The sequence below is a fragment of the Phalangium opilio genome, unplaced genomic scaffold (assembly GCF_054372755.1).
Source record: "Phalangium opilio isolate 3A_F unplaced genomic scaffold, DU_Popi_V2 ptg000042l_1, whole genome shotgun sequence".
Lineage (NCBI taxonomy): Eukaryota > Metazoa > Arthropoda > Arachnida > Opiliones > Phalangiidae > Phalangium > Phalangium opilio.
In genome coordinates, this window is record NW_028324166.1 from 911,282 (window position 1) to 926,714 (window position 15,433).

The window sequence follows — 15,433 nt, forward strand, 5'->3', positions numbered from 1 at the left end:
AAATTTTAAGCGAACATTTAAATAACATTTCCAATTTTTGAAATTAATTGTTTTAGTTAAACTAAACTAAAATAATTTTTGAAATTAATTGTTTTAGTTAAACTAAACTAAAATAATCCATTTTTTCAAATTTGGATTTTTTTTCTAGTGAGTAAGTGTTTGGTCTGTGTCGGTGATCGCCGCCGCCTTAGTGCTCGCGATCTGTTAAATTTGGTGTAGTAGTAATAATTTTTCTCTTTGGGGTGTAACTACAAAAGCATTCAAAATTAGTAACGCGTATTATTTCGAGTTTCCCGCCAACAATTCTAGTCTCCAATCGGTCACGATGCAAAAACAGTTCGAAACGATTATGAACTTGGCGATCGGGAATCACCACGCGCACAAAGCCATCGTGACGCCGGCACTGGCGCCGCCCCCGCCGCCCCCTCCCGTCTCCGTGGGTGGTGGCGGGGGCGGAGGGGGTGGGGGTGGTCCGGTGCCGGCGGGGGGCGGCGGTTTGGGCGGCGTGGAGAAGCATCACGCGTGCGACCAATGCACCTTCGCTTCGGCCAGGAAGGATAAGTTGAAGCAGCACAAATTGACCCACGCGACGGTCAAGCCGTACCTTTGCGACCAATGTTCGTTCGCCTCGGCGCGCAAGGACAAGCTTAAACAGCACCAATTGTGTCACTCGACGGTTAAGCCTTACGCTTGCGACCAATGCGTGTACGCCTCGGCTCGCAAGGACAAGCTTAAGCAGCACCAGTTGATCCATTCGTCATTCAAACCGTACCAGTGCGACGAGTGCATGTACGCCTCGGTCCGCAAGGACAAGCTTAAACTCCACAAGTTGACGCATTCCTCGGTGAAGCCCTTTACGTGCGATCAGTGCATGTACGCTTCGGCGCGGAAGGATAAGTTGAAGCAACACAAACTTACCCATTCGACGTACAAGCCGTTCGCGTGCGACCGCTGCGCCTTCGCGTCCGCGCGGAAGGATAAATTGAAGCAACATCAACTTACCCATTCCTCGGTCAAGCCCTACAAGTGCGATCAATGCATGTACGCTTCGGTAAGGAAGGATAAGCTTAAGCAACATAAGCTGATTCATTCTCCGGTGAAGCCCTTCAAATGCGATCAGTGTTTGTACGCTTCGGTACGCAAGGACAAGCTTAAGCAGCATCAACGGACTCATTGGACTCATAAGCCGTTCGCTTGCGACCAGTGTTCGTACGCGTCGGTTCGCAAGACCAACCTCAACAAGCATAAACAGACTCATCTCAATCACAAGTCCGGCATCTTGAAATCTCTACGACACTCCGTCGCCTCCTCGACGGGGGCGGACGAACGGTCGCTCTACGTCTACCAACCGTCCGGCGGACCCAACCCGACCACCGCCTCTTCCTCTTCGGCCGACCGAGCCCCTCACCCCCCCTCCGCCGCCAACAACTCGCGGACCCCCACCACTTCCTCCGCCACCAACCCAAACCCCAACCGGGTCAACGCCACTTACGCCAACGTTCCCGATTTCCACGTTTACAGCCAAAACTACGGCGGACAAGACGCCTACTTCATCACCAAAAAACCCGTACTATGAAGCCCCCCCACCCCCCAACCCCCCACCGTTCGCGACCGAATATGAGAGACTCGAATTAAAACTAATTTTATCGAATTAAAACTCTACGCGTACTACTAATTAACAAAGCAACAACAACTAATTGTAGAATTACACTCCTACTATGAGACTTAAATGAAAGGCTAACTAACACCTCAACTTTGACCTTGGACCATTTGTAGTACCCTAACCACGCAAAGGCTTAAAGCGGGATAAGCCTTTTCTTTGTCTTAAAAACCAAAAATTCATTTAATTACGATCACTTTCTCCAATTAAAATAATCGGAGGCGAAAAGTTTAATTTTAATTTCAAGAACGCTTTAAGGGCCGTGCGCACCTTGGAGTAAGTAAATAAGAAATTCCCTTCTGATGAAGAAAGGCGCCGATTCAATATAGAGAACTCCCAATTTTAGTTACTCCAAGTGATATTCGGGTCGACTCAAATTTGGAGTTAGTTTTTTATTTTTATTTTTTTATTGAAATACGAAATTTGTGTGGATCGCAATCGCAATTGGAGTAGGGCCAGTTTAAGGCAAAAATGGACCACAAAATACGGGTATATCGAAAGTAATGGGCTCTTATGTGGTCGTCGCTGTAATTTGAGGATAAATTAGATAGAAATTGGTAGGGGATTTTAATGTTTTGGTACGTAGTTTTTATCAGGTTTTTGGGGTTTCATTGCTACACAATTGGGATGGTAATACTTTGGGATTTTATTGCTACGCAATTTGGGTAATTATTTGGGGTTTTATTGCTACGCAATTGGGTAATACTTTGGGGTTTTATTGCAACACGATTGGGGTAATTATTTGGGGTTTTATTGCTATATAATTGGGTAATACTTTGGGGTTTTATTGCTACATAATTGGGTAGTTATTTGGGGTTTTATTGGTACATAATTGGGTAGTTATTTGGGGTTTTATTGGTACATAATTGGGTAGTTATTTGGGGTTTTATTGCTACAGGATTGGGTAATACTTCGGGATTTTATCGCTACGCGATTGGGTAATTATTTGGGGTTTTATCGCTACACGATTGGGTAATACTTTGGGATTTTATTGCTACATAATTGGGTAATACTTTGGGGAGTTATTGCTACATAATTGGGTAATACTTTGGGGAGTTATTGCTACATAATTGGGTAATACTTTGGAGTTATCACTACACGATTGGGTAATTATTTGGGGTTTATCGCTACACGATTGGGTAGTACTTTGGGATTTTATCACTACAAAATTGGGCAATTATTTGGGATTTTATCACTACAAAATGAGGCTAAATTTGGGAAAAATTGGCAAAGATGTAGATTCTTAGGTAACTTTTTGGATGTCGCAAACTGCCATTGCGCAGAACAGTAGTTTTCTGTCCGTCCAAAATTCGTAACTTCAAAATCCAAATTTGAGCAGCGTCCCGACTCGACCTTAAATAATTTCAACTCGGATTTAATCGGAAAAAATCGCGATTATTTAATTTTATTTTTCAATCAGTATTAATTCACGTGTAATTCTGATTCAGAAGAAGCGGTTTACTCTCGTTTAGCGGTTAAGCGTACACTCGACACACATTTTTTCCGAATAAATCCGAGTTGAATTTAAACGAAATCTTGATTTTAATTAGAAAAAACTAATTCGTTTTCCGATTAATTGGAATTTATAGTGATCAATTAATTCGCCTATTAATATACTTACTTAATTTTAATCGCGATTATTTATAGTGTTGGGATTTAATCACGAGGACTTATAAAGGTATATACATACATATATGTCGAAAGTGGAATTATTTTTCAAGTAATGCTTATATAATTTTGAAAACTATATTTTTAATTAAGGATGGTTTTTAATTGGCTATTAGTAATTTGGCGTAAGGATACAGCGTTTAATTGAGAGGTTATCACTCGGGTCTGGCGTTAACTATAGTTAATTTTAATTAGTTTACATAGCATTTAACATAAATGTTGCATTAGTAGATCATCAAATATGCTACTTATGTGCTTTTTACATAAAAACATTTTTAGGGGGTGTTTTATTTCGTGTTCTAAAATTGAAATCGTCTATATTGTTGCAATTGGTGATTTTAATTTTAGCACATTTTTAATTTATGGGGTTTAAAAATCTTAATTAGTTCAATTAGCGAGCGTATTTTAATAGGAGTATCAGTAAGGTTATCTAATTTTAATTAAGACTTGGCTAGTTTTAAAAGTAGTTTCAGCCAAGGCTTAGGTAGTAATGAAGGCTAGATCAGGTTCACTTAAGGCTAGAGATATAAAAGTAAATAAGGCTGTTTAGGTTTGATTAAGGTTAAAAAATAAGAGGCAAGGCTTAAGGCAGACAAAACAAAGGCTAATATGAAAATAAGGCTACGTAGTCTCAGCCAAGGCTTAGACAGTAATTAAGGCGAGATCAGGTTTACGTAAGGCTAGAGATATAAAAGTAAATAAGGCTGTTTAGGTTTGATTAAGGTTAAAAAATAAGAGGCAAGGCTAATATGAGAATAAGGCTACGTAGTTTCAGCCAAGGCTTAGATAGTAATTAAGGAGAGTTCAGGTTTGCTTAAGGCTAGATATGAAAGTAAATAAGGCAAAAAAAATTAAGGCTAACATGAAATTTCTCAAAAACACGGGTAAGCAGGGTGACCAGTCTTCCTAATTTTCCTTCAAAGCCAAATCAAGTATGAAATTAATTATTATTAATTGGGATAAAAGGCTTAAAGTAGTAACGCCAGGCCTAGCTGTATTAAATCTTAACGACTTTAAATTAATCAAATGAGAGATTAACCAAAAATAGTTCCACTTTCGAATCATTTTGACGTTGTAATCATGACTTTAATCAGTGAAATAATCGCTGTTCAATCACGATTTAATCAGCAGAGTCGAGATTTAATCATGATTTAACGCGATTATATGTTTTTAAATAATCATGACCGATTTTATTAAATCAATTTAATCGTGATTAATTCCCTGATTAATCGGGTGTACGCTTAACCGCTATTACGAGGGTAAACCGCTAAACTTCTGATGACGAATATTCATGTCACGTGTTATGTGTGTTGCAATTTTATTTCTGATATCATTTTTTTTAATAGGCGAATTTATTAATAGACTAAATAATTAATTAGTTTAAATAATTAATTATTTACTTAATTGCTTAAAATAATCAAAGTAGAACGGAGGGTGCTTTGATTTATTTTTTTAATTATAATTTGGGTTTTGTTTACAACGGTTTTTACAAATAGCCCAAGGTCAAACTTTCATTTTAAAAAAATTAAATTTGAATTTTTTCTCTAACGCGCCTAATTTTAATTGGGTCATTTTCGCGGCGATTTTAACGTATTTTAATTGCATTTAATTAAAACAATTAAATTTATCGGGAGTTAAATAAAATACGTAGGCCTACAATCTTTAAATTAAAAATTTTTTTTTGGGTGTGCCATTAATTTTATTTCATTATAATTTTCATTTTATTTAAATTTAGTACAAATTAGGCTGAATTTATTATAGTAGTGGCACCGTATGTTATTTTTTCCGTATACACAATACAGTTAAAACCATTCAACTGCCGTTAAGTCAAGTCAATTCCTCAAATAAAATTTTTTTCGTATTTAAATATTAAATTTTAGCATTAAAAAATTTTTCCCGCACGTCATAAAAACTCTTTTAACGAACGACTCTGTTTATCAATTAAAATATTCAAAATTAAAAAATTAAATAAAATTTCCGTAATATTAAATTTTTATTTCGCGATTTTTTTTTTTTTTTGAAGTTTAAAAATAATTTTTTTTTAATCTTTTTATAATTTTTTTTTATTGCATTTCGCCGCAAAAATGCCTCGTTAATAATTAAGCCTAAATACTAAAATATTTACCATCACCGAGTGTTGTTGGTAAATTAAACGATTAAATAAGATGTAAACCATCAATTTGCAAAAATGGTACATATAACTTAGATGTTTTAGTGAAGATATATGCGTATAAGATTTTTTCCAAATGAGATCTCGTTTTTTGTAGTGTTTTTTCCGAGTTTAAATTCGCGAGTAGTTCATTTAACAAACAAACAAACAAAGAAGAGTTTTGACGAAAAAATAAAAATAAAGAAATTAAAAAAAAAAAAGAAATTATTAAAAATGATTAATGGAAATAATTGATCAACCTGTTTAGAAAAGAGTATATATGTCACAACAATTCATCTATCTTTGGATTAACCTATATATAATGATACTTTTAGCCGAAACAATAAAAACGATGAAACTACCATGTCTTGGCCACCCTCACTATATTATTTGCAGCGCTTCATCTACCAATAAGTGATATTTATAGTTTATTAGGGAGAAGGTGTAATAAATTCGCCTGCACATTTCCGGAGTTAATCCCCCCGCCCGCCTCTAAATTACAACCAGCAGTATCTCATTGGTTCTTGAAAACTCCTCACGTCAGCGCGACGCGAATGAGTACGAAAATTACTTGTATTTTCCGACTGAGGAGAGTGTAGCGAAATAGCCCGGGGCCTCCTTTTACGTCCCCCCCACTTGTATTTTGAAAGGGGGGACTGCAGGGACTATGGCGCGCTTGAATACTCAAGCGTCTTATACCTTCTCCCTAATAAACTAGATATCACTTCTTGATCTACTAAATGGGCTTAGTAGCGGCTATAAGGCTGCCACTAATTGGAGTGAAATTGTCAGGGACTTTTAAGATTTTGATTAAGGATCGGGGAATTTTAAGATTTTGATTAAGGATCGGGGAATTTTTAGATTTTGATTAAGGATCGGGGAATTTTTAGATTTTGATTAAGGATCGGGGAATTTTTAGATTTTGATTAAGGATCGGGGAATTTTTAGATTTTGATTAAGGATCGGGGAATTTTTAGATTTTGATTAAGGGTCGGGGAATTTTGAGATCTTGATTAAGGGTCGGGGAATTTTGAGATCTTGATTAAGGGTCGGGGAATTTTGAGATTTTGATTAAGGGTCGGGGAATTTTGAGATTTTGATTAAGGGTCGGGGAATTTTGAGATTTTGATTAAGGGTCGGGGAATTTTGAGATTTTGATTAAAGGTCGGGGAATTTTGAGATTTTGATTAAGGGTCGGGGAATTTTGAGATTTTGATTAAGGGTCGGGGAATTTTGAGATTTTGATTAAGGGTCGGGGAATTTTGAGATTTTGATTAAGGGTCGGGGAATTTTGAGATTTTGATTAAGGGTCGGGGAATTTTGAGATTTTGATTTAGGGTATTTTTTTAGAGCGTCTTTTGGGTCACTTTGAAAGAAACCGTTTTATTAAGCAAGCCCTTGAAAAAGCCGATACTAAAAATCAACTGCGGGAAAATTGCGCCAATACTGAAAACAACAGCTAGGAAAAATAGACTTTTTGCGAATCCAAATGTTTCGTATTTCAAATACAAATAGAAAATACCATTGTATAAACTACCAGTGAAATTTATCGTCATCAAAAAGAGATACCAAGACGTGTGGTGAAAATCCAAATTCATCAGAAAAAAGGTGAAAAATGGCACAAAATCTAAACTCGTCACTGCCATGCCGACCATATTGAGGACAAACCAAAATAGACCTCTACCCTGAAATACCACGTTCTCACTCAAATTTTTCAGGACTCCGCTTCTACTCATTTGAGACACAAACGCTGCCACCGTTAAGGTCCCCAATTCGTGAAATTCGCCTTCGATCCACCCTGAAAAAGGACACTTTTTAGTTATTTTCAACTACCATTATGGATATGTTAGGGATAGATTTAATTAGGAATGGAGAACAGATCGGTAATGCGGGCGCGTGTCAAAGTCCCGAACCCCCTTCCACGGGACGGAGGGGGTATGAAAGAAGAGGCGGAAGGGTCATAGCGACTGAGGTAAAAAGGAATTGCATATTTTTCGCCGTCCCCGACAGCAACGTCATCAAACCTAGTTTAAGTGAGCCAATAAGATATTTTAAACTTTTCGTTACGTGTTGGTTGGAGGGAGGGGCTCTATACTGGGTGGTCTATGAGTCGGACTGAAGTAAATACTAACCGTTCCGCATTCCTACTTCTATACTTAACTCTATCCTGGTCCTTGATATGTATTATGGATTGCCAACTAGGGCCAAAAATCTGGCCACCAAATACGAGGAGGAAAAGGAATTATAGCTCTGTCGTGAGTTTGAAATTTCGGCCATGCGCAGAGAGAAAAAATAGGAATTTCCTTACCACTCATAAGGTTGGGGGGGGGGGGGCGAAATGCCTTGTGGAACGTAAGAGATAGGAATCCATAATGCGTATGCATATGTATACGAGTAACCCTTGACCGACTGGAAAACGAGCAGTTTCGAAAGTATATAGTGTAAAAACCGAAAGTACACTTCTTTAATTGAAACTGGTTGGCGCCGTGTAATATGAGAAACCCCCCTCCTCCTTTATCCCAGAATAGTGTCAACCCCCTTCTGCTTCCCGCCCGTGGCATAGGGAACATAAAGTAGCAGACACTAGCTATAGTACCGAAACCCAACGTTCGGAACGCCAGAATCAGGTACTACTTTCTATAAACCTATGACGTCGAGGAGCTCTTCCCTGATTCCTGTAGGCGGTTAATGAAGTGGAGGGTAGTTTGCTTCTCATTTTACTTGTCGTCTTCAGCCAAAGGAAGCTAGGGAATTACTAATTTAGTGTACTTTTTGTTTTTATATCTGTATACCTTTGGTTATTTAATTTTAAATATGTTTGTCTGTCCTGTTTGAACGTACCAATTCTATAGCCGTTGTAATTAGCCGCGAAGGTGAAATAGATGAATTCCAATATTGAGCTGACGGATCCACCGTCAAAGCCTATTTCTTTTTCAAATGCAGCGTTGCTAACGATGAATGATCCCTTGATCAGGAAGGGAATTCTGTTCATGCTCTTGCATTGAAGTCTGAACATGCCGTAATCCCAGACTGCCCTACCGGCCATTAGTAGTTGGGTCAAGGTTCCCGTTATGTTATCAGGGTCGTACGCAATTCGTCCTTGGCCGTATTGGTATTTCCCTTCCTGGATAAAATTAGCGATGCCTTTGATAGCATCGGCCGTCGGTTTGCTGTCCTCGTCCAAATGGACGATCCAGTCCTGGTCATCGAGACAACTGACCCCATCCTCCAAACAGTATTGAAGATTTCTGCCTAAATTATGTGGACAGTGTGTTTAAAACTCGTTGGGCTACCAATATGTAACCTTAATTTCGATGACCTTGAAAGTTATCTTCAAGGACACGATGTCGAAAACAGCGTGAAACAAAGAAAAATACCTTTGAACAATGTTCCACTTTTTGTTTTGTAGTCTTTGGGGACCAATATCTGAGTCACGTGATTGTCACGTGGTAAATCCAAAGCCTTATCGGTGACGATTTCCACGATGAAATTCTTCAGTCCAACATCGTAACAAATTGATTTGATCAGTTTCGTGTTTTCCCAAACCATATCCCGATAATCTCCACGGGTGACGATTCTTAATGAAATGCGGGGTAATTTGGACCAATCAGCTTTCAGTTGAACGGGACCCGGGAAACAGTCGTAAACGATTAAACCAATTATATTCAAGGTCGTCATATATAGTCTTCCGAACAAGGGAATTGCGCTCAAGACGAAGATTATGACGTAGAATGTCAGGGATAGGATGGAATTGGGTTGCAAATTGTATTGCCACGAGCAGTTGGCTTTGTAGTAGAAGAAGAAGTGATTCACCAAGTAGAATAGTGTAAGTAACACCAGACAATGAGCAACGTGAGCGATTGAAGGCATCTGAAAATTATTAAATTTGTAGTTAGCCTAGTCTGCCATTTTGGATTTGTAAATTACTGGTTACCAGAAATTTACATGGCTAAATTACAGATTACGGTACTCAAATTACTTTGATTTACAAACCACAAAATAATTTTATTTTTCGAATTCTTAATTGTAATTACCGTATCAAGTTATGATAATTTCTCATTTTTATACCAGTTGCATAAAAACTTAAAAATAGATTTGATCCAAATGAAATTGGTTCCAAATGCATTTAGAATAATTTGGGACAATATTATTCGCTAAATGGGTTGAACGTGACCAATTTAAAAATATGGAGAGAATTTTGAATTGTTAAATTTTTTATCCAAATCTATGTAAAGTCTGTCATTGTCTCCAAGATTATTGAGATTTACAAACCTTTGCTTAAGTTTTCACCAATACTGCGGCGTGATATTGAGAGATGTGGTTGCGGAGCTGACTGAACTATTTTATGATTTTCTGTTATTTTCGTACCTTATTTCCCAATTCAACTGTTTCGTTTCCAACAGTGGTAGGTAGTTTGACACGCACGTTCACGGTAAGCTACTGGTTTCTGGAACACTCCAATGCATACGCGGTGTTAAATATTGAAATAAGGTTGACTGCGATGCCCTTGTAAGTTTACGTGTACGTAAGCTGGTTAAAATAAGAGACGCGAATAAAGGGGTTTTATTTAAAGCTAAAATGAAAACCAGGGAATGCCTGCTGGAAATAAATTGGAAAATTGCTTTGGAACAGAAACACTACACAAAAATCGTAACTCGAAAAATATTCGTGTATTTCTTCAAAGAGAAACTCTTTAAATTTTTTATATAGGATTTAACCATACATGATTTATTTTTAACTAAAATTTTATTAATTTTTTGTTTAATTACAATGTTTTTATTGGTAATCGCGAACGAAAGGCCTTTAGTTTCCTAGATGCCGCTATTTTAAATATTATTTTCAAATGCATCGGACTTAAAATCCAATTTGCAATGAAGAAAATAGCAATTTTCTTCCAACAAAAAACGTTAGGGAATTTTAAGATTTTTGTTTAAGAAACGTTAGGCAATTTTTAGATTTTTGTTTAAGAAACGTTAGGCAATTTTTAGATTTTTGTTTAAGAAACGTTAGGGAATTTTAAGATTTTTGTTTAAGAAACGTTAGGGAATTTTAAGATTTTTGTTTAAGAAACGTTAGGAAATTTTAAGATTTTTGTTTAAGAAACGTTAGGAAATTTTAAGATTTTTGTTTAAGAAACGTTAGGGAATTTTAAGATTTTCCTTAATTAAGTTCATTGGTACTAGTAATTTTTAAACGCTTAACATACTAACTTCGAAATTTAAAAATTTAAAATAACATATTGGGAAATTTCAAAAATGTAAAAGTTTTGCCGTATTTTTTTAGAGCGTCTTTTGGGTCACTTTGAAGGAGGCTGTTTTATTAAGCATACCCTTGCAAAAGCCGATAGTGTAAACCAACTTTGGAAAATTGCTCCAATACTGAAAATAACAGCTAGGAAAAATAGACTTTTCGCGAAACCAAATTTTTTGTACTTCAAATACAAACAGAAAATGCACGTGTATAAATTATTAGAGATACTTAACGTCATCAAAAAGAGATACCAAGACGTGTGGTGAAAATCCAAATTCATCAGAAAAAAGGTGAAAAATGGCACAAAATCTATGCTCATCGTTGCTACGCCGAACATATTGAGAACGAACCAAAATCGACCTCGACCCTGAAATACCACGTTTTCACTCATATTTTTCAGGACTCCGCTTCTACTCATTTGAGACACAAACGCTGTCACCGTTAAGGTCCCCAATTCTTGAAATTCGCCTTCGATCCACCCTGAAAAAGACACTTTTTAGTTATTTTAAACTGTCATTGTATCTGTATCCTCTTAATAACGAACAGTTATTTTAAATAAGTTTGTCTGTCCAGTTTGAACGTACCAATTCTATAGCCCCTGTAATTAGCCGCGAAGGAGAAATAGATGAATTCATAAATTGAGCTGATGGATCCGCCGTCAAAGCCTATTTCTTTTTCAAAAGCAACATTGCATACGATGAATGATCCCTTGATCAGTAAGGGAAATCGGTTCATTGTCTTGCACTGTAGTCTCGCCATACCGTAATCCCAGACTGTCCTACTGGCCATTAGTATTTGAGACATGATTCCCGATATGTTTTCAGGATCGTACGCAACTCGTCCTTGTCCGTATTGGTATTTCCCTTCTTGGATAAAATTAGCGATGCCCTTGATACCGTCGGCGGTCGGTTTGCTGTCCTCGTCCAAGTGCACGATCCAATCGCGGTCACCGAGACAACTGACCCCATCCTCCAAACAGTATTGAAGATTTCTGCCTAAATAATGTTGAACAGTGTATTTAAAACCCGTTGGGTTACCAATATGTAACCTTAATCTCAATGACCTTGAAATTTATCTGAAGGACACGATGTCAAAAACAGATTGAAACAAAGAAACAAATACCTTTGAACAATGTTCCACTTTTCGTTTTGTAGTCCTTGGGGACCAATATCTGAGTCACGTGATTGTCACGTGGTAAATCCAAAGCCTTTTCGGTGACGATTTCCACGATGAAATTCTTGAGTCCAACATCGTAACAAATTGATTTTATCAATTTCGTGTTTTCCCAAACCATATCTCGATAATCTCCACGGGTCACGATTCGAAATGAAATGCGGGGTAATTTGGACCAATCAGCTTTCAGTTGAACGGAACCCGGGAAACAGTCGTAAACGATTAAACCAATTATATTCAAGGACGTCATGTATAGTCTTCCGAACAAGGGAATTGCACTCATGACGAAGATTATGACGTATGATGTCAGGGATAGGATGGAATTGGGCTGCAAATTGTATTGCCATGAGCAGTTGGCTTTGTAGTACAAGAGGAATTGGTTCACCAAGTAGAATAGTGTAAGTAACACCAGACAATGAGCAACGTGAGCGATTGAAGGCATCTGAAAATTATCAAATAATATTCGTAAAAACAATTGGCATTTAAATAGTTTTAAAAACGAGGACCACTGCGCCGCCATTGGTTTAGTGGAGTGTGCTAGCCCGAACCTTTACCTCTCTCAACCTGTGTGAATTCAACCAATCCCGTAGGGGTAAGAGGTTCGGTTTAGCAGACGCCTCTAAGCGAATGGCGGCGCTGTGGTCTTCGTTTTTTGACTAATTGTCATTTAGAATAATTTGGAACAATATTTTTTGATAAATGGATTGAACTTGACCATTTGAAAACATGGTATGGATAAAATTTTGAACTGTTCAATTTTTAATCTAAATCTATTTTGTTAAGTCTTTGTCTCCAATATTACTGAGATTTACAAACCTTTGTTTAAGTTTTTACCAAAACTGTGGAATATTGAGAGACGTGGTTGCTAAGCTGCTTGAACCTTTTATGATTGCCTGTTATTTTCGAACCTTATTTTCCAATTCAACTGTTTCATTTCCCGAATATGGAGTCACACACAGTGGTAGTTTTTCAAACACGTACACGGAAAGCTATTGGTTTTTGGAACGCGGTGTTAAAATAGATAATAAAACGAGGTTGACTGCGATGCCCTTGTAAGTTTACGTGTGCGTTAGCTGGTAAAAATAAGACGGCCCAAGGGCTCGTAATAGTAGCCATATCGTACGAGTGAATAGCCCCTCTATACCCTACCCTAATGAGTGGATAACCCCTCTATACCTTACCCTAATGAGTGAATAGCGCTATCTTTTTCAATGCTTAAATGATTTACCGTGCATAAAATCAGAGTGAATAGCCCCTCGATTCCCTACTCTCTAAACAGTGATTAAATTATAACCGTATAAATTTACTTATGCTTTAATTCTAATATTCCGGCGAATCGAAGAACAGATAGTTTTTAGTGATAATTCCCTCGATGAGCTTACAACATAGACTTATGCCGAATTTGCCGATGCACACTTATCGCATCTTATAAATTTCTAACAAGGACTTATGCCCAGAAACTTTTGAAAGAGAAAGTTTAGATATAGTGATTACGCATTTTAGTGATTATCCCCTCGAATTACCTTTAGCAATGCTAAAATGATCAAACGCATAACGCTCATTTAACACTATGTTAGCTCTATCTAAACCCACATTTGAATTAACCGCCAAAGCGTTCCAGTCAAACATAACATAGATGACGATAGCTACCGAACGAGAACGAAACACATGAGCGCGGTAGGTAACGGGGAAAATCGTTATCTATTTAATTAGCACATACATAAAAAGAAAATAAATATAAAAACCAAAAACATACAAATTCATAAGTATCCGACCCCACAGATAAAAATTCAAAAGTATCCGACCCCACAGATAAGAGGTACCCCACCCCACATCACCCCGACATTTTAGATATAAAAATAAATGATAAAAAACTCGAGGTTTCTATCAAGTCTCTGTGGTTTAGTGGTTAGAATGTTTGTATACTGCGCCAGCGTCCCGGGTTCGATTCCCGGGTCTGACCTGAAAAAATTTTAATTAAAATTAAAACTCTAACCGAGCCCAGTAACCCTATGGGTGGGTTGTGGTAATATAAAGTTCCTTTTAAGCTAAAATCTGACGATAACGAAAGCGAAAACTCCGGCCACGACTACTACTAGTACTACTACTACGGCTCGGGTCAAACTAAGAGCCTATCGTATACTACGATATGGCTAATAAGAGACGCTAAACACAAGCAAAAATATTTCGGCATTTCTTCATAACGTGAATTTTGCTAGGTCAGTAGCCCTAACTTGGAACACACCTCTAATTTCGAACACTTTTCTTTCTTAACTTAAGTTTGGGAGCTTGAAATGAATACTATAAGGGCTCATTTTGAAGATTGAAAATCCCTCTATTCATCAAACACGACTATAAGACTCTATCATACACTCCAGAGAAGATACAATCATAATTAGACAACCTGATAATTTTGCAGAAGTAATTTTACTCAAGGTCTCCTATGGGTCTCTGGGAAACGTTTTCAGGACCACTAGAAATAACATAGGCGTTGGGTGTGTTTTAGGGATGACCACTTAATTAAGTTAGAAATCATTGTCTTAATCAGTTTATTAATTAGATTTAAGAGGTTATCCTTAAAATACTCAAATCATAACTCGAAGACAGTGTCCCTTGTGGCAAAATGTCTTAGAACATATTCGACTCAAAATCACGAAAAAAGAACGTCCCCTTGCAGACGTACCAGAAACACCCTGTATATCATAATAAACATTCCAGGGAAAACGGGGAATAGTCATGGAAGTCATGGAAACTTTGAAAAAAACTTTAAATTTTTATTATCTTAGTTAATCATTTATGATTTATGTTTATCCAAAATTTTATTATTAATTTTAGGTTCAATTACAACCGCAAACTAAAGACCTTTCCTAGGTCCCGCTGTTTAAAAAATTAGTTTCAAATACATTGGACTTAAAATCAAATTTGCCATGAAGATAATAGCAATTTTCTTCCAAACAAAAAAAAAAACGTTATGCAATTTTAAGATTGTCCTTAATTAAGTTCATTGGTACTAATCATTTTTAAACATTTAGAATACTTTAAAATTTAAATTTCTCTGGGAAAAACTGGAAATCTTAAGAAATTTTTAAATGTAAAATGTTAAAGTTATAACGTAGTTTCTTAGAGCGTCTTTTGTGTCACTTTGAAAGAGACAGTTTTATTTAACATACCCTTGCAAAAGCCGACAGTATAAACCAACTGAGGGAAAATTGCACCAATACTGAAAATAACAGCTAGGAAAAATAGACTTTTCGCGAAACCAAATGTTTCGTATTTCAAATACAAATAGAAAATTCCATTGTATAAATTATGAGTAATATTTAAAGTCATCAAATAGAGATACCAAGGCGTGTGGTGAAAATGCAAATTCATCAGAAAAAGTGTGAAAAATGGCACGAAATCTAAACTCATCGTTGTAATGCCACACGTATTGAGGACGATCCAAAATAGGCCTCTACCCTGAAATACCACGTTCTCACTCAAATTTTTCAGGGCTCCGCTTCTACTCGTTTGAGACACAAACGCTGTCACCG

The 15,433-nt window shown here is 37.0% G+C and overlaps 2 protein-coding genes across 2 annotated transcripts; one reads left to right on the top strand and one right to left on the bottom strand.

Moving 5' to 3' along the window:
• The first annotated feature begins 78 nt into the window (after positions 1–78).
• On the top strand, positions 79–5,839 carry LOC149678070 (uncharacterized). The gene has a single exon (XM_089836086.1). The coding sequence runs from the start codon at positions 326–328 to the stop codon at positions 1,574–1,576; it is 1,251 nt and encodes a 416-aa protein (XP_089692212.1). The 5' UTR covers positions 79–325; the 3' UTR covers positions 1,577–5,839.
• Positions 5,840–10,605: 4,766 nt separating this feature from the next.
• LOC149678071 (glycolipid beta-1,4-mannosyltransferase egh-like) lies at positions 10,606–12,913 on the bottom strand. Its single transcript, XM_089837065.1, has 4 exons — positions 12,717–12,913; positions 11,850–12,342; positions 11,312–11,722; positions 10,606–11,207 (listed from the first exon to the last, which is right to left on the bottom strand). Exons 2-4 carry the CDS (start codon positions 12,340–12,342, stop codon positions 10,774–10,776), a joined length of 1,338 nt encoding a protein of 445 aa, XP_089693191.1. The 5' UTR covers positions 12,717–12,913; the 3' UTR covers positions 10,606–10,773.
• Positions 12,914–15,433: the final 2,520 nt, after the last annotated feature.

Coding starts and splice junctions, on each gene's coding strand:
- LOC149678071 (XM_089837065.1), bottom strand. CDS start 12,342: ATGCCTTCAATCGCTCACGTTGCTCATTGTCTGGTGTTACTTACACTA. Junction 11,723..11,849: donor AAGTGGAACATTGTTCAAAG/GTATTTGTTTCT, acceptor AACATTATTTAG/GCAGAAATCTTCAATACTGT. Junction 11,208..11,311: donor TTACAGGGGCTATAGAATTG/GTACGTTCAAAC, acceptor TGTCTTTTTCAG/GGTGGATCGAAGGCGAATTT.
- LOC149678070 (XM_089836086.1), top strand. CDS start 326: ATGCAAAAACAGTTCGAAACGATTATGAACTTGGCGATCGGGAATCAC.